General features: G+C 42.2%; 2 protein-coding genes across 3 annotated transcripts; one reads left to right on the forward strand and one right to left on the reverse strand.

Annotated features, from left to right (window-relative positions):
- Positions 1 to 1277: 1277 nt before the first annotated feature.
- Positions 1278 to 4624, reverse strand: snapc3 (small nuclear RNA activating complex, polypeptide 3). 2 transcript variants are annotated; one of them, XM_046835400.1, is made up of 9 exons: positions 4349 to 4624; positions 3900 to 3983; positions 3400 to 3481; positions 3132 to 3236; positions 2857 to 3006; positions 2550 to 2599; positions 2256 to 2414; positions 2035 to 2142; positions 1278 to 1709 (listed from the first exon to the last, which is right to left on the reverse strand). In XM_046835400.1, exons 1-9 carry the CDS (start codon positions 4579 to 4581, stop codon positions 1562 to 1564), a joined length of 1119 nt encoding a protein of 372 aa, XP_046691356.1. In that variant the 5' UTR covers positions 4582 to 4624; the 3' UTR covers positions 1278 to 1561. The 2 variants fall into 2 exon arrangements, with proteins under 2 accessions (XP_046691356.1, XP_046691350.1); XM_046835394.1 differs by having other exon boundaries at positions 2550 to 2632; positions 4349 to 4623.
- Positions 4625 to 6614: 1990 nt separating this feature from the next.
- On the forward strand, positions 6615 to 23645 carry dnajb14 (DnaJ heat shock protein family (Hsp40) member B14). Its single transcript, XM_046835410.1, has 8 exons — positions 6615 to 6799; positions 14597 to 14774; positions 18448 to 18593; positions 18950 to 19138; positions 19553 to 19632; positions 19747 to 19856; positions 22436 to 22608; positions 22829 to 23645. The coding sequence occupies exons 1-8, from the start codon at positions 6667 to 6669 to the stop codon at positions 22951 to 22953; spliced, it is 1134 nt and encodes a 377-aa protein (XP_046691366.1). The 5' UTR covers positions 6615 to 6666; the 3' UTR covers positions 22954 to 23645.
- Positions 23646 to 24079: the final 434 nt, after the last annotated feature.

Here is a 24079-nt window from a genome sequence, read left to right on the forward strand (position 1 = left end):
CAGGAAGTTACATTTACATGAGTCCCCAGCAGTTTCAGCTCAGTGAGGCTGGGATTTAAACTCATGACCTTCCCGGAAGAAGAATATAATGATTTTTTTGCTTCTTTATTTGTATGCTAGATTTCAGTTATTAGAGAAGGTCATTAAAACTTCTGTATGTGTAGATTGTTAGTCAGCTACAGTCTGTATTTTGTGCATTTCTATGCTAAACACGACACTTTATACAACAAAAAAAAGGCAAAATCGTTAATAAAACTCAGGTAAAAGTCATCAAGACATCAGAGTAGTAACTCTATAAATGCAGAATGATTTGGTGGTTGTGTGTTTTGGAGCTCTCAGTTACGCTCAGAAGAAACCATCAGCCACGACTTCTCTGAAGTGATGGTTTCTGCACATAAATCCAGGAAGGGTTATAAGGCCGTCTCCAACTATTTGAGATTGAACATACAGTCAGAAGGACTGAAGCGTGTCAGCAAATTAATTCCCATCTCAGATTGAATAACATTCAGAGAAAAGATCAGACACTACACCATGTGACCTCCAGGACTCATTAGCACATTAAACGTGTATTAAAGGTTCATATCTGGGAGGAACATTCCACAACATTTGAAATTATTCTGTTAGAAATAATTGGTACTTGACCAGGTTTGTTTGCCACTAGTGCATTGTGGGTAAAACAGACAGGAAACCCCATGTTTACCACAAACACACACACACACACACCACTGATCCTGAGATGATTCACCTCCTGTCCTGAAACGACCTTGAAATGATGGAGGACCACATTTCAGTGCAAACAGACTTTATTTTAGAAATGTGAACAGGAAGGTGATATTTATATTTACAGCATCATAATTCATCTCTAAATGTTCAATATATACAAAAAAACGTGAAAAATAAATACATCAAGTAATAAATATGGCAATAGGAGAACCCCAGCAGCAGACTGGGAGCGTGGTAAGGGAGACGGGGACTGCGGTGAGGAGGACGGGGAGCACGACGGGGAAGACGGGGAGGACGGTGGGGAGAACGGGGAGTGCGGTGGCGAAGACGGGGAGTGCGGTGGCAAAGACGGTGAGTGCGGTGAGGAAGACGGGGAGTGCAGTGGCGAAGACGGTGAGTGAGGTGAGGAAGACGGTGAGTGAGGTGAGGAAGACGGGGAGTGCGGTGGGGAAGACGGTGAGTGAGGTGAGGAAGACGGTGAGTGAGGTGAGGAAGACGGGAGGCGGTGGCGAAGACAGTGAGTGAGGTGAGGAAGACGGGGAGGATGGTGAGGAAGACGGGAGTGCAGTGGCGAAGACGGTGAGTGAGGTGGGAAGACGGGAGGATGGTGAGGAAGACGGGAGTGCGGTGAGGAAGACGGGGAGGATGGTGAGGAAGACGGGGAGTGCAGTGGCGAAGACGGTGAGTGAGGTGGGGAAGACGGGGAGGATGGTGTGGAAGACGGGGAGTGCGGTGAGGAAGACGGGGAGTGCGGTGAGGAAGACGGGGAGTGCGGTGGCGAAGACGGTGAGTGAGGTGAGGAAGACGAGGAAGATGGTGGGGAAGACGAGGAGCGTGCTCAGTTGAACGCTCCGGGGTCGACGTAAGCGTACGCCTGGAAATCGCCCAGTTTGTTCCCGTCTCGGTCGTAGTGCAGCAGACGGAAACACTGATCACAGTACAGACACGGATCCATCGGGGCCACGGCGTCGTTCGTCGTTATCCATCTGAGGAAATGACGAGGTGTTTTGGGGGCGGGGTTTATACAGAGGTACGAGCTTCAACAGCCAATAGCGGTCACATGACCTGATCACATGACCTGTTTTCACTCTTTATGTATAATAAAGTCACAGTGTTGCTGTATTCCTGCTTAGATTTTGTTTCTTTTATTTTTTACAGAAGGAATTAAGCATTTTACTGCAAATCTTTGTTTACTGACCATAAAATAATTTTTTATTAATTTTGTAAAAAGCCGTAACATTTTTTTATTGTTTTTAAACGCAGTTTTTATTCTCATTATTCAGTCTGGAGCTTGAAAGAAAAAAGTCTTACCTGCTGATGTACAGGTGACACACGCAGCACTTCCGGGTCACGACCCTGTGCTTGTGCGACAGCAGAGGATACAACTTCTTATCTAAACAGTCGTCCCTATGGACCAGCCTGAATCACGCACACACACACACACACACACACACACACAAATAAGCATGATGTAAATGATGAGTGATGCTGCTGTCATGATTTTTGTAATGTAATGACGTGAGGGCGTGCACCTGACGTCTGTGAGGATGATGACGTGTTCACAGTCTCCCTGATGGCAGTACAGGTACGGAAATCCCACCTTCACCTTAAGATCACTGAACGTTACCTCCTCCATCAACGCTGTTTTAAACTCGGGGAAATCTCGGGATTTGGTCCACTCACGTGTCACCCTGTACACAAACACCAGCGTCATCATCATCATCACCACTATTATCAACACCACCATTCATTATTAATAACGTGTTTGTGTGTGTGTGTGTGTGTATGTGTGTGCGTCGGTGTGTGTGTGTGTGTGTGGTTCTGACCTGCTGGTGTCGCGACACTCTGGGAATCGCATGTCGTTGTAGAAAATTCCCTCAAAGAAAAAGAAGGCAGATTTATAATGATCCTGAAAACACAGAACGTAAACATTTATAATCCTGAATTCATCTCCAGATCAAACAACACTTCTGATCAAACCTGTGTGTGTGTGTGTGTGTGTGTGTGTGTCTGAGTGTGTGAGTATGTGTGAGTTTGTGTGTGTGTAAGTGTGTGTGTTTGTGTGTGTAAGTGTGAGTGTGTGTGTATAAGTGAGTGTGTGTGTATAAGTGTGTGTGTGTGTGTGTGTGAGACCTTGCTGATGAACTGAGGCACCATATCCGGTGTGTTACTGAACTCCCCGAACACTTGCAGGTCGCTCACACAGCAGATGGCGTCTCTGAGCTCGGTCAGCTTCTGCGATCCCAGGACATGCAGCGTCTGATACGCTCTCACGTGTTTAAACTAACACACACACACATACACACACACACACACACACACACACACACACACACACACGGTAAAAAACACAAAGTTTTTATTGTTATTATTATTATTTATGTAATGTTGCTATTCTTGTTTCTTACTCGCTCAAACAGCACAGGATAGATGATGTTGAAGGTGAGAACGATTTCCCCTTCAGGAATCATGTCTGAGGCTTCTACAGATCTCCTGCCCAAAGACAGCGTCTCCTGCAGGACAGTACAGAAAGCTTCCACATTAATATGGGTTGGTGTCTGCTGTTCGCGTGTCATCCACTAGGGGGGGGGGGGATGAGCAGTGATCTAAAACCAGTAATAAGTGGAATAAATCTCAGGTGTGCATTTTCTCTACGTTTTTGTCAACATCGCTCACCAATTCGTTAGCATACGTCTCATGTCGTCCCACATTGTCCCGTACGAGAGTTTTCTTATAGTCCAGTCTCCTCTTCCTCAGTCTGCAAACATAAACGCAACAATCGAATATTTCACAAAAAATATTTCATTATAATTAAGACAGTGTTCATGAGCGGACAGCCGATTGATCGGTTTTGACAATTATTTGGCACTGAGAGTTAAAAGCTGGAATTATTGGCAAAAATAAATACAGATAGTTTTTCCGGATTGTGTTAGAAAGTAAGAGAGCGGCCTCTAGTGGTGAATCACTGACACCACGTGCTGTTTATATGAAGTGCCTTTTTATTCATTTCGGATGCAACTGTTTTAATTTATTTATATAAACTATTGTTTGGATTTCATGACTCAGTACTTTTTTTTATTTATATAATAAAGCTCAGTACTATTTAACATTGAGTGTTATGTTTGGTTTTTATCCAGTATCATGGCCTTTTGTTGCGTTGAGATTTCAGTGTTTACTTCAAGGTGGCGAGCTGAGGGTCTTCAGGAACCACATCAGGGTCAGGAGCTTCATCTTCAGCATGACAGCGAAGAGAATCAGGGCTGAAACACACACACCCCCACCCCACTATGACACACAGTCGTTTGGGATTCAGCTGCAGGTTCGAGACATATTGTTTACCAATTAGGGTCTAAAAAGTGTTTTAAATGTAATAAGAAAGTAACTATCCAGACTCCTGTTTTCTACACACACGTGCATTGAGCTGCTGTAACATACTTAATGCACTTTTCTAATTTAAAGTACAGATAAAACTCCAGGAGAAACATTAGAACTGTCTAGAGTTTTGTACAGTCAATAAATATCTGACAAGCCCCCCACCACCACCCACCTCCCCTATCCCATCCCATTCCTACCCATTCCTGTATAAATGGTGTATTCAGGGATTAATGTGAAGCAGAAAGTTCACCTGCAGATGGTTTTAATCTCCTCCAGGGTTTCTGGACTGATCCCCATCTCCTCTATAAACAGCGCATTTTCTACATCTCTGGAGGTCTGATTAAAGGAGTAATATTCGGGTTTTAGCACACTGAGCCATAAATCCCTGAAGGTGCCGAGGTGGAAAGGTTTGGAATTCACTTCGACATGTTCATAAACCGGCACGTTTTCATTCACCGCCTTCCCACCGCCACCTTCAGCCATGTTTACTTCCACTTCCGGCGCGTCACACCTGCGTCATCAAACCGCGACGGGCTACTGCGCTATTTCTGGTGTTGACTCCATTCATAACCGTTTATACATTCATGTTCAATTTCCTTAACAATTTTGCCTAAATCGGTTTATAAGCAGTCAAATGCAATGTTAAAAATGTTTAAATTATTTTATTGAATGTAAATAAAATGATTTATTAACGAGTTCATTTTAACGGCAATAGTTTTATTAACATGCAGTGAATTCAGTGTGTCTTTCTGTTTGACCATTTTATCAAAATAAATAAATATCAAAGAGGTGAAATTAAAACCCTCAATGCAACACACATTAATTTACCACGTCTTATTTTTTCTTAGTTTTTAAAAAACACCACCAAAAAATACATTTTAATCAGTAAACATTTGTTTTACTGATACGCCGAGCTTCAAATCAGCACCAAAATCCGCCATGGTGCACACATCCGGCAATTAAAACCGTCCGTGTGGAAACATATCACAAGTTCCATTTGGTGTCCTGATGAGTTATGTAATAATAAACATTAATTTGCATAAAGCATCAATATCTGTCCATGACCATGTTGATTAGAGTATTAAAAACTTGAAAAGTATTAATTTAAGATAATAATAATAATAATAATATTAATAATAATAATAAATTTTATTTATTGTTGCCTCTCATGACGTCATACATACAATAAAAAAAAAAACAGTTAAGGGTTTAAATAATAAAACATTATATAACCAGAATACGTATGAATACAATGTTAATGATATGCCTGCCTGAAAATATGTTTTCAAATAAGATTTTAAAATAGAAAACATTTACAACAAAGCAATAGTAGCACAGTAACATCTGACCAAAAAGACTTGGTGAATGCACATTGGCAGAAACAAATGTAGAATGGATTCTTCTTCAGTATTATAAAAAAAGAGCATTTAGAAGATTTAGAAACGGAGATCTTTAATTTGATTTGGGATAAAGTGTTTGTGAGGAAAGGTCTATGTGTTGTTCAGATTAAAGTTTAGGGTCACAGATCTTTCATTTACATTGTGCTTGATAAGTTTTTCTAACAATAAAGTTACAACTTTTTTCCCCTAATATATGAACACCACTGATATCAAATGTAGGAATGTGATTATTTATTTATTTTTATTACGACAAGGATACTTTTAATCATCTCATTCCAATTTCTGTGCCACCTTTCAAAAACATGGAATGGGAAAATGAAGTCCCCTTAAGCATTACACAGATCAGAAATAAATAATATTACGAGCTGATCGATCTCTCATTGCTGGTGTTGTGTAGTAATAATAACAAAAATAAATATTTTAAAAATATACTTTATATATTTTATATATAGAATTATATATAGAATTATATATATATATATATATATATATATATATATATATATATATATATATATATATATATATATATATATATATATATATATAAACATTAAAACATTGAATTTATTATTGATGTATTTATTTATAATTGAACAGTATAGATTTATTTTATGATAGACAATTTTGTCACTAATTATGATTTAATATACGATTTTGGGGAGATTAATTGGATTATTAGTATCGATTTTTTATTCTCGTTTAACATTTTCGACATTTTTCAATTTCTAATGCTAAAATCGTAATTATTGCACGTATTATCTGTATGTCGTTTTGAAACCGATACATGTTTGTCTCCGCGCCCTAATGACTGGGTTACGCGCGCTTATGAATGTTTACAAGGCGTCAAAACTGTCACGGCGACGCTACGAGACGAGGCGAAAATGCTAAGGCTGATGCTCAGATTATGCTACGCAACTATCAGCTGAGCCGAATGTTTTTATTCCGCACCCGTTTTTTGCTATAAAGCCCGCCTCATCGATTGGGATTAGTTGACATTTTAGTCACTATAGAAACTGACCAATGGGAGCACAGCTTGTGAGCACGGGGTACTAATGAATTATTCATCAGAAGGCGGGGTTTGGTGGAAGAGAGGTGTAGAACAAATTGAGGGGTAGACCGCAGAGAGAGAGAGAACGCGAGAGAGAGGAAGGAGGGGGGAGAAGCCATGGAAGGCAACAGAGACGAAGCAGAAAAATGTATGAATATAGCGACGAAGGCCCTCGAAGCAGGAGACAAGGAGAAGGCTATAAAGTTCCTGAACAAAGCGGATAAATTATTCCCGACTGACAGGGCGAAAGGTAAGGCGGGACAGGCGCCGGGTCTCTCGGTACCGAGGCTCTTTCACAGCGCTACTGCGCTAAACGGTAGACGGCGTGTCGATTGTGTCCCAAATACTGCCTTGACCCCTATACTGGGGCACTACATAGTGGACACAGTGAACGCGTTTAGGCGCGACAGCTAGGGCTCTACATTTTCAACACGGGGTGGATTGGAACACAGCCGTCTAGTGGAGATACCTTTAATCGACACACACACACACACACACACACACACCTGTATTAATAATTATACTTTTAATGTTATATTTCCAGTTAAAATGTTTATAAACGTGTCGACAAATCTCCAGCGGATTGTAGCTTAGCCGGTTAGCTCAGATCGACTAGCCTGCTAATCTGATTAGCGCTTTGAGCTCAATGCTAACATCAATACAGCTACATACAGTGTTTACTCTTTCTGTTATTAATAAATATATACAAATAAAATACTGTAATCGAATAATAACCAGGTGAGAAAATAGTGTATCATTACAACTCTAAATAAAGTTATAACAGGAGTAAAAACTATATCAGTAAATATTACAGTAAAAATATCTGTGTTTATATTCTGCTATTGATCTCCTCTGGTCTTTATGTGATAGAAGAGTATCTGTGAGAGTGAAGAAAAGAGTGCAGAGTAATGGAGAGTGTGTTAGAGAAGTAAAGAAAAGAGTGCAGGCAGGGTGGAGTGGGTGGAGAAGAGTGATAGCAGGAGTGATTTGTGATAGAAGAGTATCTGTGAGAGTGAAAGGGAAAGTTTATAGGACTGTGGTGAGACCTGAGATGTTGTATGGATTAGAGACAGTGGCATTGAGTAAAAGACAGGAGGTGGAGCTGGAGGTAGCAGAGCTGAAGATGTTGAGATTTTCGTTGGGAGTGACGACGATGGACAGGATTAGAAATTAGTTTATTAGAGGGACGGCGCATGTAGGACGTTTTGGAGACAAGGTGAGGGAGGTGAGATTGAGATGGTTTGGACATGTGCAGAGGAGGGACATGGGGTATATCAGTAGGAGAATGCTGAGGATGGAGACACCAGGAAGGAGGAAAAGAGGAAGACCAAGGAGGAGGTTTATGGATGTGGTGATGGAAGACATGCAGATAGATGGTGTAAAAGAGACAGATGTAGAGGACGGTGGGGGGTTGGTGGAGACGGATGATCTGCTGTGGAGACTTCTAATGGGAGAAGCTAAAAAGCTATTTTATCATATTTTTTTGAATTGTATTATTTCTGTTATTTTATTATCATTATTCAGTGTTGTTGAGTAAACCGTGCAGACGTGCTCACGTGTTATTTGCGTTCTGATACTGGGATCTGTGGGGAATAAAACGCTGCACACGTCGTGCTGTTACAGGAAAATAATCAGCGACGCACACTGTTTATTCCTCTCACGTCACAGCATTTACATCATAGCACTCACGTCACAGCATTTACATCATAGCACTCACGTCACAGCATTTACATCATAGCACTCACGTCACAGCATTTACATCATAGCACTCACGTCACAGCATTTACAATACAGCATTTATGTCACAGTGCTCAAATCATAGCTCACGTCACAGTGCTTACGTTAAAGTGCTCATCACGTCGCTTATCATAGTGCTCACGTCACAGCGCTCACTACACAGCGCTCAGGTCACAGGGCTCACGTCACAGGGCTCGCATCATAGCTCACGTCACAGTGCTTAAGTTAAAGCGCTTATCACGTCGCTTGTCACAGCGCTCACGTCACAGAGTTCACATCAAAGCGCTCGCATCATAGCTCGCGTCACAGGGCTCGCATTATAGCTCACGTCACAGGGCTCGCATCATAGCTCGCGTCACAGGGCTCGCGTCACAGGGCTTGCGTCACAGCTCACGTCACAGGGCTCGCGTCACAGCTCACGTCACAGGGCTCACGTCACAGGGCTCGCGTCACAGGGCTCGCGTCACAGGGCTCGCGTCACAGGGCTCGCATCATAGCTCGCGTCACAGGGCTCGCGTCACAGGGCTCGCGTCACAGGGCTCGCGTCACAGGGCTCGCGTCACAGCTCACGTCACAGGGCTCACGTCACAGGGCTCACATCATGGCACCATCAATTTACAAAGGTATGATGCTTTTATCCTTTTACAGCTACATACAGTGTTTGATGTGGCTCGCATCATAGCTCGCGTCACAGCTCGCGTCACAGCTCACGTCACAGGGCTCGCATCACAGCTCACGTCACGGCTCGCGTCACAGCTCACGTCACAGGGCTCGCGTCACATCTCACGTCACAGGGCTCGCGTCACAGCTCACGTCACAGGGCTCGCGTCACAGCTCACGTCACAGGGCTCGCGTCACAGCTCACGTCACAGGGCTCACATCATGGCACCATCAATTTACAAAGGTATGATGCTTTTATCCTTTTACAGCTACATACAGTGTTTGATGTGAGTTGCTCCTGTACTCAGGTGGACTGTACGTGAACAACAAACTGTAATGTAACAGTATGAAGATTCACTTTGACCAAACAAATCTATAAATGTGCAGATGTTCCACTTTATTTTCACAAAAAAAATAATCATAAAAATAATCCTTTATCATGAAGAACAGCTTCACACCTTCACCATCCAAACACTTCCTTTCTCCAACGTTCAGATCAAATACTTGGCTGGGTGTCTAATAAAACCTGCCACAGATGTTCTTCACTAGTTGGAGATTTACATTTACATTTGCGGCATATATTTATTTCCCATGGCCCAGTTAATCTCCGAGCAGTTCAGTAGGATCAGCAGGACATTCCATGATGATCTTCTACACCAATAAACCACGCTGATGATGTTCTACACCAATAAAGCACGCTGATGATGTTCTACACCAATAAACCACGCTGATGATGTTCTACACCAATAAAGCACGCTGATGATGTTCTACACCAATAAAGCACGCTGATGATGTTCTACACCAATAAAGCACGATGATGATGTTCCACACCAATAAAACACGATGATGATGATGTTCCACACCAATAAAGCACGATGATGATGATGTTCTTCACCAATAAAGCACGCTGATGATGTTCTACACCAATAAAGCACGCTGATGATGTTCTACACCAATAAAGCACGCTGATGATGTTCTACACCAATAAACCACGCTGATGATGTTCTACACCAATAAAGCACGCTGATGATGTTCTACACCAATAAAGCACGCTGATGATGTTCTACACCAATAAAGCACGATGATGTTCTACACCAATAAAGCACGCTGATGATGATGTTCTACACCAATAAAGCACGCTGATGATGTTCCACACCAATAAAGCACGCTGATGATGTTCTACACCAATAAAGCACGATGATGTTCTACACCAATAAAGCACGCTGATGATGTTCTACACCAATAAAGCACGATGATGATGTTCTACACCAATAAAGCACGCTGATGATGTTCTACACCAATAAAGCACGCTGATGATGTTCTACACCAATAAAGCACGCTGATGATGTTCTACACCAATAAAGCACGCTGATGATGTTCTACACCAATAAAGCACGCTGATGATGTTCTACACCAATAAAGCACGCTGATGATGTTCTACACCAATAAAACACGCTGATGATGTTCTACACCAATAAAGCACGCTGATGTTCTACACCAATAAAGCACGCTGATGATGTTCTACACCAATAAAGCACGCTGATGTTCTACACCAATAAAGCACGCTGATGATGTTCTACACCAATAAAGCGCTGATGATGTTCTACACCAATAAAGCACGCTGATGATGTTCCACACCAATAAAGCACGCTGATGATGTTCTACACCAATAAAACGCTGATGATGTTCTACACCAATAAAGCACGCTGATGATGTTCTACACCAATAAAGCACGCTGATGATGTTCTACACCAATAAAGCACGCTGATGATGTTCTTCACCAATAAAGCACGCTGATGATGTTCTACACCAATAAAGCACGCTGATGATGTTCTACACCAATAAAGCACGCTGATGATGTTCTACACCAATAAAACACGCTGATGATGTTCTACACCAATAAACCACGCTGATGATGTTCTTCACCAATAAAGCACGCTGATGTTCTACACCAATAAAACACGCTGATGATGTTCTACACCAATAAAGCACGCTGATGATGATGTTCTTCACCAATAAAGCACGCTTGATGATGTTCTACACCAATAAAGCACGCTGATGATGTTCCACACCAATAAAGCACGCTGATGATGTTCTACACCAATAAAGCACGCTGATGATGTTCTTCACCAATAAAGCACGCTGATGTTCTACACCAACAAAACATGATGATGATGTTCTCCACTAACAAAACATGCTGATGATGTTCTCCACCAACAAAACATGCTGATGTTCCACACCAATAAAGCACGGTGATGATTTTCCACACCAATAAAGCACGCTGATGATGTTCTTCAACAATAAAGCATGGATTACCAATAGCCCATGCAGGAGAACATACGATTAAATAACAAGTAAACCAACCCAAATGAACTTCTCTAGTACTCTTCAGTTCTTGATGTATACATCTACAAACACCTGCTTTTGTCCATCAGTTTTCCAGCAGCATCATTGTTTATGCTTGTGGTCTTGATTGTTGTCATGAACCTGCATCTCAAATCAGGTTTCAGTGTTCAGTGGTGTTTCTGCAGCACCACTGAAGTCCAGTACCAGGATATTTTACAATTAGTTATCATCACTTTTGTCTTGTTGGAGAAAATACTGAGGATTAGTACAGGGAGATCTCAAAACCACACACACACACACAAATGAATAAGTTCTTTATAAGTGTAAGTTTGTCCCTGATGAACAAGTTGGTGGTGACTGTGGTGAAGGAAAAACTCCCTGAGATGCAGAAGAAAGAAACCTTAAGAGGAAGCAGACTCAAGAGGGAACCTCATCCTCATCTGGGTGCCACCGAATGTCCATTTATTACAGATATACGGTGTTGCGGTGCAGTGATGGAGATCAGAAGAACTGTAGTCCTGAGTCACTGTAGCAGACTGTTGATATTAACTACAGTCCAAATCCTCAACGCTTCTGTTCTTACTCCAGAATTTCATGGAACCACCCAAGGCATTGATGAGAAACCGTCCCAAGCTGCACAGAGTGGCCTCCAAACGAAGCGAGAACATCATCCAGAGGGAGACCAGGGGGAAGATCCACAGAGGGACGCGGGGCAGGAACAGTGGTCACTGAGAGAGAGAGAGAGAGAGAGAGAGAGAGAGAGAGAGAGAGAAGAGGGTGACAGGAAGAGAAGGATATGGATTATTAAGTCTCCTTATTGTTGTATGAAAGTTAATGTCACTGTGCAGTTTGGACTTTGTCATGAGTCACTCTGGCAGCAGAACGAAAGCAGAAGGAAATACAGACATGAGGGATCTCTGGGATAAGAGACGACCCACCACACCACCATCAACAAACCTGAGTGAACGTGTGAGAGTGAGGAGACGACAGCATCCAAATATCCCAGTTCACCAAACACTCCATATCCATGATCCCTCCAGATCTGCTCCTTTACCTCACAAACACCTACTGACTAAACACTTTACTAAATAAATGTGTTCAGCCCCGACCTGAACACTGAGACTGTGTCTGAGTCCCGAACACTGATTGGAAGGTTGTTCCATAACTGTGGGGTTTATAAGAGAAAGATCTGCCCCCTGCTGGAGTCTTCATTATTTGAGGTACCAACAAATAGCCTGCACCTTTTGATCTAAGTAGGCGTGGAGGATCATACTGGTACAGAAGTTCACTCAGATACTGCGCGTGAGAGCGTTAAGTGCTTTATACGTCAGTAGTAGTTTTTTTTTAATCAGTGTGAGATGTAATTGGGAGCAGTGTAGATGATTAAAACAGGGCTGATGTGATCATAGTTTCTAGATCTAGTGAGGACTCTTGCTGCTGCATTCTGGACTAACTGAAGCTTATTTATGCACTTACTCCAACACCCAGACAGTAAAGCGTTACAGTAGTCTAATCTAGATGTTACAAAAGCATCTACTAGTTTTTCTGCGTACTGTAACGACGACATATTTCTAATTTTAGCAATATTTCTAAGGTGAAAGAAGGCGATCCTGGTGATATTATTCACGTGAGACTCAAAGGAAAGACTCGGGTCAATAATCACACCAAGGTCTTTGACTGCTGTACACACTGAGACAGAAACACCATCCAGAGATGCTACTGAATCAGAAAGTTTACTTCTAGCTGCATGTGGTCCTAGTAAAAGTACTTCCGTCTAATCTGAGTTGAGCAGAAGAAAGTTATCAAGCATCCACTGTCTAATGTCCTTTACACACTCCTCAACATTGTTAAGCTGATCTCTCTCATCTGGCTTTGCTGAAATATACAGCTGTGTATCATCAGCATAGCAATGGAAGCGAATCCCATGTTTATGTATAATTTCACCCAGAGGCAGCAGATATAAAGAGAAAAGCAGTGGGCCTAAGACAGATCCTTGAGGAACACCAAACTTTAACTCGGAGAGTGTGGAGAACTCACCATTTACATTAACAAACTGGTCGCGATCAGTCTAATAAGACCTGAGCCAAGAAAGAGCTGTTCCCTTTATTCCAACAATGTTACAGCAAGCAGTATAGTGTGATCAATGGTGTGAAAAGCTGCACTGAGGTCGAGCAAAACAAGTAAAGAGACAAAACCCTGATCAGAGGCCAATAACAGTCATTTAGCACCTTAACTAGCGCCGTCTCTGTGCTATGATGAGGCCGAAATCCTGACTGAAACATTTCATAAATGTTCTTCCTCAGTAGATGTGAGCAGAACTGCTGTGCTACAACCTTTTCTAGAATCTTGGCGATAAAGAGGTTTGATATTGGCTACTAAAATTAGCTACTGAACAATATATTTCAGTTTAAAATGATCTCCAGGATCAGACAATTTCTCCTGAAGTCACTGTGACACGTTACATTTTCTATTTCATAAAATTTTAATTTTTTTAATTAAATTACAAAACAGTATTTTTCAAGCAAATTGTCTGTTAAAAGTTTTTAAACCTATAAACATGTAATTAAATTAGCAAACATCAGATTTAATCATCTAAAGTTTCATTCACATACATACAGAGTTCTTCTAGAATGTCAGCAAATGAAACGTCATTTACCCGCTGAGTTCATGTTCATGTTGTGTGTGTGTGTGGCGGTTTTGTACCACAGCTCTATTAAAATGCAGGTCGATGAAAGTGTGTTTTTGAGCTCAGCTGCATGTCGTCCTAAACCAGACGCAGGTTTTTTCCAGCTTGATGAGAATCGATTCCTCTCTCTGGAGAACCTGCGTGTGTTTGTATCGACTCATCTCGCGCTCCTGCTGCAGCCACGAAGCTACTCAGACACCAGAACAGAGCGTGGTTTATTTAAACACGTCCCAGACGAGCTGTGGTGAGAAACATGACCATGTCTGACGCAGGATGTTTTCTGGAGGACCGCCGTGTCTGGACCGATTTAGGAGACTCAGGAGATCATTATTTTTCCGTTCAGTATTTTTTGAGTTCAGTATTTTCAGCCGTATGCACTCCATAACATCATAATTTTATAATTCTGTAACTAAATGGTTCTGCATTCAGAATTTAAGACTCCAATCTTCCTCCAGATAAATTCCAACCATTAGAGTCATTTTGTTAATGTAAAAGTCTTGAGGTCTGAAGAGACGGACGACTGCAGTGTCATGTGATCGATATACTGTATGGTGAGACCGATCGGTACTATATTTTTTAAAAAGCAATTCAATATGTGTGTTTTATCTCTTAATACAGCGTTGTTGGAGGCGTTGTTGAAGAATGGAAGTTCGGCTGGTAATGGAGGAGCGTACTGCAGAAAATCAGCGAATGGCACAGAGACGACGGCGACGCCTCCACCACAGCCGGGACAGGAATCAACCAATAACGACACGTCCAAGAGCTTCACAAAGGAGCAGGTGGAGGGAGTGCAGAGGTCAGACTCCACCCACTGTGTGTGTGTGTGTGTGTGTTTAATAAGATTAATTAGTTTTAAAATAACCAATGATTGACAGCTCTCACACACGTGATCTAGGAGTATACAGTAGTTTAACAAAACGCTGATCTAAAAAAGACGTGTCAAACTGTCTGACGTGTCAGAATATTAACACGCATCCCGCCTTCCATAACGAGCTTTAACGAGCTTTAACGAGCTCCCAGGGCAGGAGAAGAGAGGTTCATGCATATTCCGGTGTCTGTTACCACGGTGACCTTGAGTTTGAGAAGTAAGTGTAACTCGATGAAGAGGAACAGCGGACACGGTGAATAATCGCTCTCTCCACGCTGCAGACGTGTCTCCTGCTACACCAGGATCTAAATTATGGAACGGTCTTGTGACGCAACATTCACGCTGACACCTGTACACACAGGAGACGAGAGAAACCAGACGTTTTGGTCACGTGTGTGTGTGAATGAAGCAACATACGCTTTTCACCTCAAATATCACTCTGACATATCACAGGTCCCCAAGCCCTGCCAATTACACACCGATTTCTCTTCCTCGTTTACGTGTACTTCTGTACTTCTTAGTGTCACTACACCCTCCCTAGTGCACTTCAGCTTCAGCACTGAGAGCTTTTATTCACTCCAACTTTGCAGATCACGACTTTCTCATGATGTTTCATGAAGTTTTTTTCCTGTTACACCGTGTTGCATCACACACACTCTTTGACCTCTGTGTGTGTTTGTGTGTCTAAATTACATCCCTGTGGAGATACTCAGCTACTGTAGCGAGCTCTGAGATTCAGGAGACCGACGCTTCTCCTGAGCAGCCTTTGATAAACTGTGTGTGTGTGTGTGTGTGTGTGTGTGTGTGTTTGTTTGTCTACAAACACACCTGGTCTAATTTATAAGCGGTAAAAAAAGTAGTACACTATTTTATTTGCTGTTTCATGAGTGAAGTGATTTGTTAGATTTGATTTTGTAATTGAATGATTTATTTCACTCTCTCATATGTATATAAGTTATGGAGGAGGTGTTGCAGCGGCATCTTCACTTATTCTGCAGCGAATCTCTAACAAAATCTCTACCGACTTAAATCAATAGCAGACAAGTAACGAATCTGTAACATAACCAGTTTTAAATCCTTCATGGAGCTGAACAGTGCTGTGTGGAATCTCTAATGCAAAGTTCTTACAAACTTCTAAAGGATGATCTGATCTAATCTAATCTGCATCGATTCTGTTACGAATTGTAAGAAATAAACAGGACAACAAGGATCTTAATGAGTTTATTGCAGTGTAACAGTGACAAAACACGAGGTTCATTTCAAGTCAAGAAGCTTTTGTCATTTCACCCATTTATATCTGACGCAGTACACAGTGAAAGTGACAACGTTCCTCCTGAACCCTGGTGCTACATACAACAACACAGAGCTACATACAGAACATGAAGCTACATAACGTGCATCGAGTGCAAACGGTGCAGACCAAAAAAACAGTGCAGACAGACAACACTGTCTGCACTGTTGGGACAAATACATGAAATACAAAATAGCACAGACCAGTAAATCCTACTGTATACTCTGAATATACAGTACTGTGCAAAAGAAGACTATAAAGACTATAAAAGAGTAAATATAAACAAACACATTGCAGTGCAGAAACAGCAGCAGCAGTCAAGAGACGCAAAAAAACAGCATGTTAACAGTGTAATATGATTAAATATAAATAAATGGTGGTGGATTGAGATCAGTAATGTGTGTGTTGAGTTCAGGTTGTACAGTTTCAGTAACACAGGTGTGTGCGTGTGTGCGTGCGTGTGCGCGTGCATTGCTACACAGTCATAAGTCAGCAGAGTGAACAGCAGTGGGCTGAGCACACGACCCTGAGGGTCCCCGGTGCACAGTGTGGTCGTGCTGGAGATGCTGTTCCCAATCTGGACTGACTGGGGTCTCCCAGTCAGGAAGTCCAGGATCCAGTTTCAGTACGCTCAGCTTCTCAATCAGGTGCTGAGGGATGATTGTGTTGAATGCTGAGCTGAAGTCTATGAACTGCATCTGTACATACGTGTCCAGATGGAGGTTAGTGGAGATTGAATTGTCCGTGGAGCGGTGGAACTGCATGGGGTCCAGTGAGGGTGGTAGCTGTGTCTTGAACAACAGAACAACATTGCTGCTCAGGGAGACGTTGAAAATGTCTCTAAAGGCATCCGCTAGCTGTTCTGCAACATTCCCTGAGCACTCTGCCAGGAATGTTGTCTGGTCCAGCAGACTTCCGTGGGTTAACTCTGCATAGAGTTTTCCTCACTTCAGCTGTGGTTAGACAGAGCACCTGGTCACTGGGAGGAGGGGTGGTCTTCCTTGCCTCCACGTTCTTCTGTACCTCAAACCGGGCGTAGAAGTCGTTCAGCGCATCTGAGAGGGAGGTGTCAGGTTCACAAGCAGGTGAAGTTGTCTTGAAGTTTGTGATCGCCTGGATGTCCTACCACATGTCCCACTACATTTGCAGGCGGAGCAGGACAGGGCAGAGCAGGACCACTAAATATTCCTGTAAATGTTTGAAAGTAATAACGGCGATTAAATGACGTAAATCACCAGGACACCAAACTGAATTTATGTTTCCACACGGACGGTTTTATTTGCCGGATGTTTGTGTCATGGTGGTATTTTGGTGCTGGAGATTTGGCGCATCAGTAAAACAAATGTTTAGTGATTAAAATGTATGTAAGCTGAATGCATATAAAATCTAGAATAAATCATTTCTAATATAAATCTTTCCCGTATCTGTAAACATTCAGTAATGACTACAAAATAAAAAATCCATATGTAATGATTTAGATCAGGCTAAGACGTGTCATTAACGTGTTTTAAAGGGTTTATTAGGAATGTTGGACTAATTACCAAATCATTTATTCTCAGTTTTCTAGTCTGAGCTCAGAATCTGGTTTATATTTTCAGCCCTGGGGTGTTGGTGAAATCCAGAGCAGCAGGTTATCATCATCATTACGAGTTTCTCACGCAGGCGCAGAACGTACACTCAGGTTTGGTGTATCAGATGCACCTGCCTGATCATTTGCCTAATTTGCAGCACAATTAACCCAATTATTATTATATTATTATTATTATTATTATTATTATTATTATTATTATTATCCATTATTTTATGATTATAATAACCATGTGGTCAGTGCTATAGAACTCACTCAGTCCTGCCAAAACTCCAACTTCCTGAGTAGAAATTACACATGGAAGTTTTTTCTGTGAATGTTACTCATACAGAGGTCAAAGATTCCATGTGTTTGTAGATATGGATGGTATGAAGAAGAGAGAGAGAGTCTGGCCTGTAATTAGTGCACACATTAGCAGTCTCCATCCCCCTCTGGTACAGGAGTACTGGTTCCTCTGACTCGGGAGACTCCTGTTCAGGAAACATCCTGTCTTTCTTCTCTCTTTCATTTACTCTCCGGAGATTTCAATGTGTCTCAATCTATTCTCTCTCAGTGGCCTCTCTCTCTCTCTCTCTCTCTCTCTCTCAATCCTAACCTCTCACCTCTCCTTTCTAATCTGTAATGATTCAGTCGCTCTTCCTTACTGTAGGTCAGGAATCTCATGAAGAGCTAAACTTATTGTGTTTGTGTGTGTGTGTGTGTGTGTGTGTGTGTGTGTGTAGGATAAAGAAGTGTAAGGACTACTACGAGGTCCTGGGCGTCAGTAAGGATGCTAACGAGGAGGAGCTGAAGAAGGCCTACAGGAAGCTGGCGCTGAAGTTCCACCCAGATAAAAACCACACTCCCGGAGCTACAGAGGCCTTCAAAAGTAATCCTGATCCGGAATCTCCTCACAATCACATTCCCCAATATCTTCATCACACACACACACACAGAAACACACACACACACAGTGAAAGGAAAGAAAGGCAGGAAGAATTATGGGCAGATGGACAGAAGGGAAACAATAAACAAATGAATGTATAATGGAAGGAAATAAAGGAAGGAGGGCAGATGAAAAAAGAGAGTGAAGTGAGAATGAATGATGTAATTAAAGGAATGAAGGGAAGATGGAAAAAAGGATGAAGTGTATTTAATATTAGAGCTGTATGAAAGAGGGGATGAATGGAGAGGAGGGGTGATGAATGTGTAATAGTGTTTAATGTTGTTGTTGTTGTTGTGTAGAGATAGGGAACGCGTACGCAGTGCTGAGTAACGTGGAGAAGAGGAGGCAGTACGATGTGAGCGGAGGAGAAGAACCCAGCAGCCCGGGACACAGCGGACACGGAGGGTTTGACTTCCACAGAGGGTTCGAGGCCGACATCACACCAGAGGATCTCTTCAACATGTTCTTTGGGGGCGGCTTCCCCTCCTGTACGTCTCTCCACCATATCTAACCTGCACAAAATTCCTCCTAGAACCCAGAAACCTGTCCAGATCCTCATGTTCACACACAGCGTTCACGCACTGCAATCAGCCAATCAGAACACAGCACCAGACTGTAGAAGCAGTGTGTTATTAGATAATAAACGATTCTGGAGTGTGAGGTGGATAAAAACTTCATACACAACACACAGGTGCTTTCTGGGAATTCTGGGAACTGTTTAACCTGAATGTTTTCTCGTTCCTCCTTCTGTGTGATGTTTGTTTGCTTGTTTGGAATATCGCTTGATGTTCATAAGCAGGACATCAGTAATAAACCACAGAAATATACTGTATATCTTATAAGCTCTGTGTGTGTGTGTGTGTGTGTGTGTGTGTGTGTGTGTGTGTGTGTGTGTGTCACAGCGAGTACGTTTGCTAACGGTCGGGATCGATACACTCAGCAGACGGAGCAGATGAGGAGGGAGAGAGAAGAAAGAGGAGATGTACGTGGAACTCGTGGTGTTTTATCTTATTATTTAAATCTCAATCAATACAAACAATGTACTGAATTTCACATCCCTCTTTTCCATCTCTCTCTCTCTCTCTCTCTCTCTCAGGGAGGCTTCTCCATGTTTATTCAGCTGATGCCGATCGTGGTGTTGATCGTGGTGTCTGTTCTCAGTCAGCTGATGGTTTCCACTCCTCCATACAGTCTCTACTCCAGACCGTACGTCTGTTTTCTCTTCTTCTATTCTCTCCATCGCTCGTGTCCTTTATAGTCCTTTCAGAATCACATACTGTACATTGAAAGGTATAACCTGTATCTCAGTGTGCACCAGTGTGGATTTACCTCCTGCTGGTATGGAGGTAAAGGTGAAATAATCAGTTCTGGGGAGGGTTCGTGAAGCTCTGAGCTCTGAGGGTGTTTATAACAGAATATCCCCAAGGGTTCGTGGTTCTCCAGAAAATAGGAGAAACCTGAAGTCTAACCTCAGGATGTAGACATTTTTCTTGGAGCCAGTTAGAAGGACATTTTTTTTATTAGGACATTACCCTCCTGATCAGTGGATCAGGAAGTTCAGGTGAATAGTGGATCAGATTGGCTGGAAGTTCAGTGTGAATAGTGGATTGTGATTGGCTGGAAGTTCAGGTGTGAATAGTGGATTGTGATTGGCTGTAAGGAGTTCAGGTGTGTATAGTGGATTGTGATTGGCTGGAAGTTCAGGTGTATATAGTGGATTGTGATTGGCTGGAAGTTCAGGTGTGAATAGTGGATTGTGATTGGCTGGAAGTTCAGGTGTGTATAGTGGATTGTGATTGGCTGGAAGTTCAGGTGTGAATAGTGGATTGTGATTGGCTGGAAGTGTTCAGGTGTGAATAGTGGATTGTGATTGGCTGGAAGTTCAGGTGTGAATAGTGGATTGTGATTGGCTGGAAGTTCAGGTGTGAATAGTGGATTGTGATTGGCTGGAAGTTCAGGTGTGAATAGTGGATTGTGATTGGCTGGAAGTTCAGGTGTGAATAGTGGATTGTGATTGGCTGGAAGTTCAGGTGTGAATAGTGGATTGTGATTGGCTGGAAGTTCAGGTGTGAATAGTGGATTGTGATTGGCTGGAAGTTCAGGTGTGAATAGTGGATTGTGATTGGCTGGAAGTTCAGGTGTGAATAGTGGATTGTGATTGGCTGGAAGTTCAGGTGTGAATAGTGGATTGTGATTGGCTGGAAGGTTCAGGTGTGAATAGTGGATTGTGATTGGCTGGAAGTTCAGGTGTGAATAGTGGATTGTGATTGGCTGGAAGTTCAGGTGTGAATAGTGGATTGTGATTGGCTGGAAGTTCAGGTGTGAATAGTGGATTGTGATTGGCTGGAAGTTCAGGTGTGAATAGTGGATTGTGATTGGCTGGAAGTTCAGGTGTGAATAGTGGATTGTGATTGGCTGGAAGTTCAGGTGTGAATAGTGGATTGTGATTGGCTGGAAGTTCAGGTGTGTATAGTGGATTGTGATTGGCTGGAAGGTGTTCAGGTGTGAATAGTGGATTGTGATTGGCTGGAAGTTCAGGTGTGAATAGTGGATTGTGATTGGCTGGAAGTTCAGGTGTGAATAGTGGATTGTGATTGGCTGGAAGTTCAGGTGTGAATAGTGGATTGTGATTGGCTGGAAGTTCAGGTGTGTATAGTGGATTGTGATTGGCTGGAAGTTCAGGTGTGAATAGTGGATTGTGATTGGCTGGAAGGTGTTCAGGTGTGAATAGTGGATTGTGATTGGCTGGAAGGTGTTCAGGTGTGAATAGTGGATTGTGATTGGCTGGAAGGTGTTCAGGTGTGAATAGTGGATTGTGATTGGCTGGAAGGTGTTCAGGTGTGAATAGTGGATTGTGATTGGCTGGAAGTTCAGGTCCGAATTCAGAGCTTGGTAGTTTGCGTTTGTCTCTTGAATCTTTCCATCCAGAGTGACACAGTGATTGTACACATTACCTGATGACCTCACTGAGCTCCATGGAGGAGTTTTGCATGTGGTGGAACTTCCATAGTGAATACAGGGATTTTTTATTTTTATTCTTAACGGATAGTTCGAGGCACAAGATAAATGTAACAAATTGGAGAATAAAACATTTAAATAGGAAACAGGAACAGCAACACGAGTTACCTCATAATAATAATAATAATAATAATAATAATTATTATTATTATTATTAGACACTGTTTTACACAGTTTACTATTAGACTGTTTACATTTTCAGATGATATAAAATAAATATTCTTGTAAATGTTTTAATGTTGTTATGGTGTAACACCAAACAGAACTTTTGCTATGTTTCCAGACGGACGGTTTTAATTGGCGGATTTGTGCTTCATGGCGGATGTTGGTGCTGATTTGAGACTTCAGTATAACATCATCAGTAAAACAAAATATTATTTATTATATCTGAGTAAAAATACGACGTCATGAATAAATGTGTTGCATTGGAGGTTTTAATTTCGCCTCTTTTATATTTATTTAAGTTTTTAATAAAAATTGGCAAACAGAAATGCACGCTGCATTAACCGTGCGTTAATAAAAATGAGTGCCGTTAAAGTGAATGTATTATTAACACATTAATTTTGACAGCCGTAATATTTGTTATAGGCTTTCCGGAGTTTTGTACTAAAATGCGTAACACACACTTAGTGTTGGTTTATTGCTCACACAACTGCCGTGTTAAAGCTAACAACTTGTGTGTAGAAACACAAACCCGCTTTGGTTTAAGATGCACCAGGATGATGCACTTACAGGTGAAATGTGTGTGTGTGTGTGTGTGTGTGTAGATCAACAGGTCAGACGGTAAAGAGACAGACGGAGAACCTGCACGTGGATTACTACGTCACCCGGGACTTCAAATCGGAGTATAAAGGCTCAGCGGTGCAGAAGATTGAGAAGAGCGTGGAGGAGGATTACGTGTCTAACATACGCAACAACTGCTGGAAGGAGCGACAGACGAGTACGTTTCCTCACGAACGATGGTTTATACGCGTTTTTGGTGTCGAGTGTGAACGAGCTGTTGCTATAGAAACGGTTCACCGCAGGCACCATAACGGCCCTTCTGACCAATCACGATTACTGCTGCTGTTTATGATTTTATGTCTGACCTTGTGTGTGTGTGTGTGTGTGTGTGTGTGTGTGTGTGTGTGTGTGTGTGTGTGTGTGTGTGTGTGTCTCAGAAACAGACCTGCTGTATGCCGCTAAAGTGTACCGAGACGATCGTCTGCGCAGGAAGGCCGAGCTCATGACCATGGACAACTGTAAAGAGCTGGACAGACTAAACGAGCTGTTCCGCGGAGGATGAGCTTCACTCTGCACGGACTCTTTAGCACATAGATCCCACAGAATATATAATGTATATGTCACATGTAAATGTGTTTTTGTTTTTTTCTAAGGAAAGAAATCGGGACGCTAGGAGAGAAAACACGTACTAAAAAAATGTAACGTCTAATGTACTGTGAGAGCTATTTTACTTTCAAACTTCATCATCAGCATCATCACCATGATTCCTGGCTGCTTACTGCTGAAGTCCTTACGCCATTTTTACCACTGAAGAAGAAGGAGGACAGACCGAATCCCTAACCTTCCTCATCTCTCTTTTTCTCTGCTGCTTCGTCCTTCGTGTTCCTGACCTCACCTTAGACTTCCTAAAGACTTTTGAAGCTCATCAGGGAGACCTAGCTCATCTCCTACAATCCTTAGCACTAGCAGCAGCAGCTATAGTGAGTTGTAAACTTGAATAAAAATACTTAGCTCCTTCTCTGTAGCCCACACCGGCGCTCCACCATCTCGAGCAGTACCCACAGGAAATGGTTTGAGCTGAGAGTTTTCCTCCCTGATGGCGCGTTTCTGCTGGATGGACCACGAGCCATTTTAATCCACATTATTGTACATTTTATTTCCGAATGTTATTTCTGAAGCTATTTAAGTCCAAATGTTTCTTCATTGCTCGACTAATCATTTGAATAAAGTTTAAATTATTACCGATGGACCGGATAATGTGACGTACTCACTGTCTCTGAAGGGAAAAAAAAAGATGCACATGATTGACAGAAGGGGCGGGGCTTATTACCTAAAAAAACGATGGTTGTTCGGAGTATCATCTTTGCCATTGTTTCTAGCAAATGGTAAAATCTTCAAGTTAACATTTGTATTGCGAAGTCTAGCCCTATTCAGACTGGATTAGTTTTACTTTTACTTAGTTAAAACTAATATTTACCAGGTGCCATCAAGAATTTCGAGACTAGTTTCGTAACCCACCAACAGAAGGCGCAGTACAAGGCTTCACGCACAGTCACCAGGAGCACCGACCTTCATAAGTCAGTGTGCCAAAAGACCTTGTGCTTTGTACATAGGGGAAGTGTGAACCCCGTCACTGAGCTCCCCTCTGCGACACCATCTCACTTCCGCACCCACCGACTCACTAGATT

The sequence above is a fragment of the Silurus meridionalis genome, chromosome 2 (genome assembly GCF_014805685.1).
Source record: "Silurus meridionalis isolate SWU-2019-XX chromosome 2, ASM1480568v1, whole genome shotgun sequence".
NCBI classification, from domain to species: Eukaryota; Metazoa; Chordata; class Actinopteri; order Siluriformes; family Siluridae; genus Silurus; species Silurus meridionalis.

Excerpts from the sequence above, each read along its gene's own strand:
- snapc3 (XM_046835394.1), bottom strand. The coding sequence starts at position 4,581 with ATGGCTGAAGGTGGCGGTGGGAAGGCGGTGAATGAAAACGTGCCGGTT. Across the intron at positions 3,482-3,899 it reads CCTCAGCTCGCCACCTTGAA|ACTGAGGAAGAGGAGACTGG; the intron begins GTAAACACTGAA and ends TTATGTTTGCAG. Across the intron at positions 2,633-2,856 it reads TGCCTCAGTTCATCAGCAAG|GATCATTATAAATCTGCCTT; the intron begins GTCTCACACACA and ends CTGTGTTTTCAG.
- dnajb14 (XM_046835410.1), top strand. The coding sequence starts at position 6,667 with ATGGAAGGCAACAGAGACGAAGCAGAAAAATGTATGAATATAGCGACG. Across the intron at positions 14,775-18,447 it reads CAGGTGGAGGGAGTGCAGAG|GATAAAGAAGTGTAAGGACT; the intron begins GTCAGACTCCAC and ends GTGTGTGTGTAG. Across the intron at positions 19,633-19,746 it reads AGAGAGAAGAAAGAGGAGAT|GGAGGCTTCTCCATGTTTAT; the intron begins GTACGTGGAACT and ends TCTCTCTCTCAG.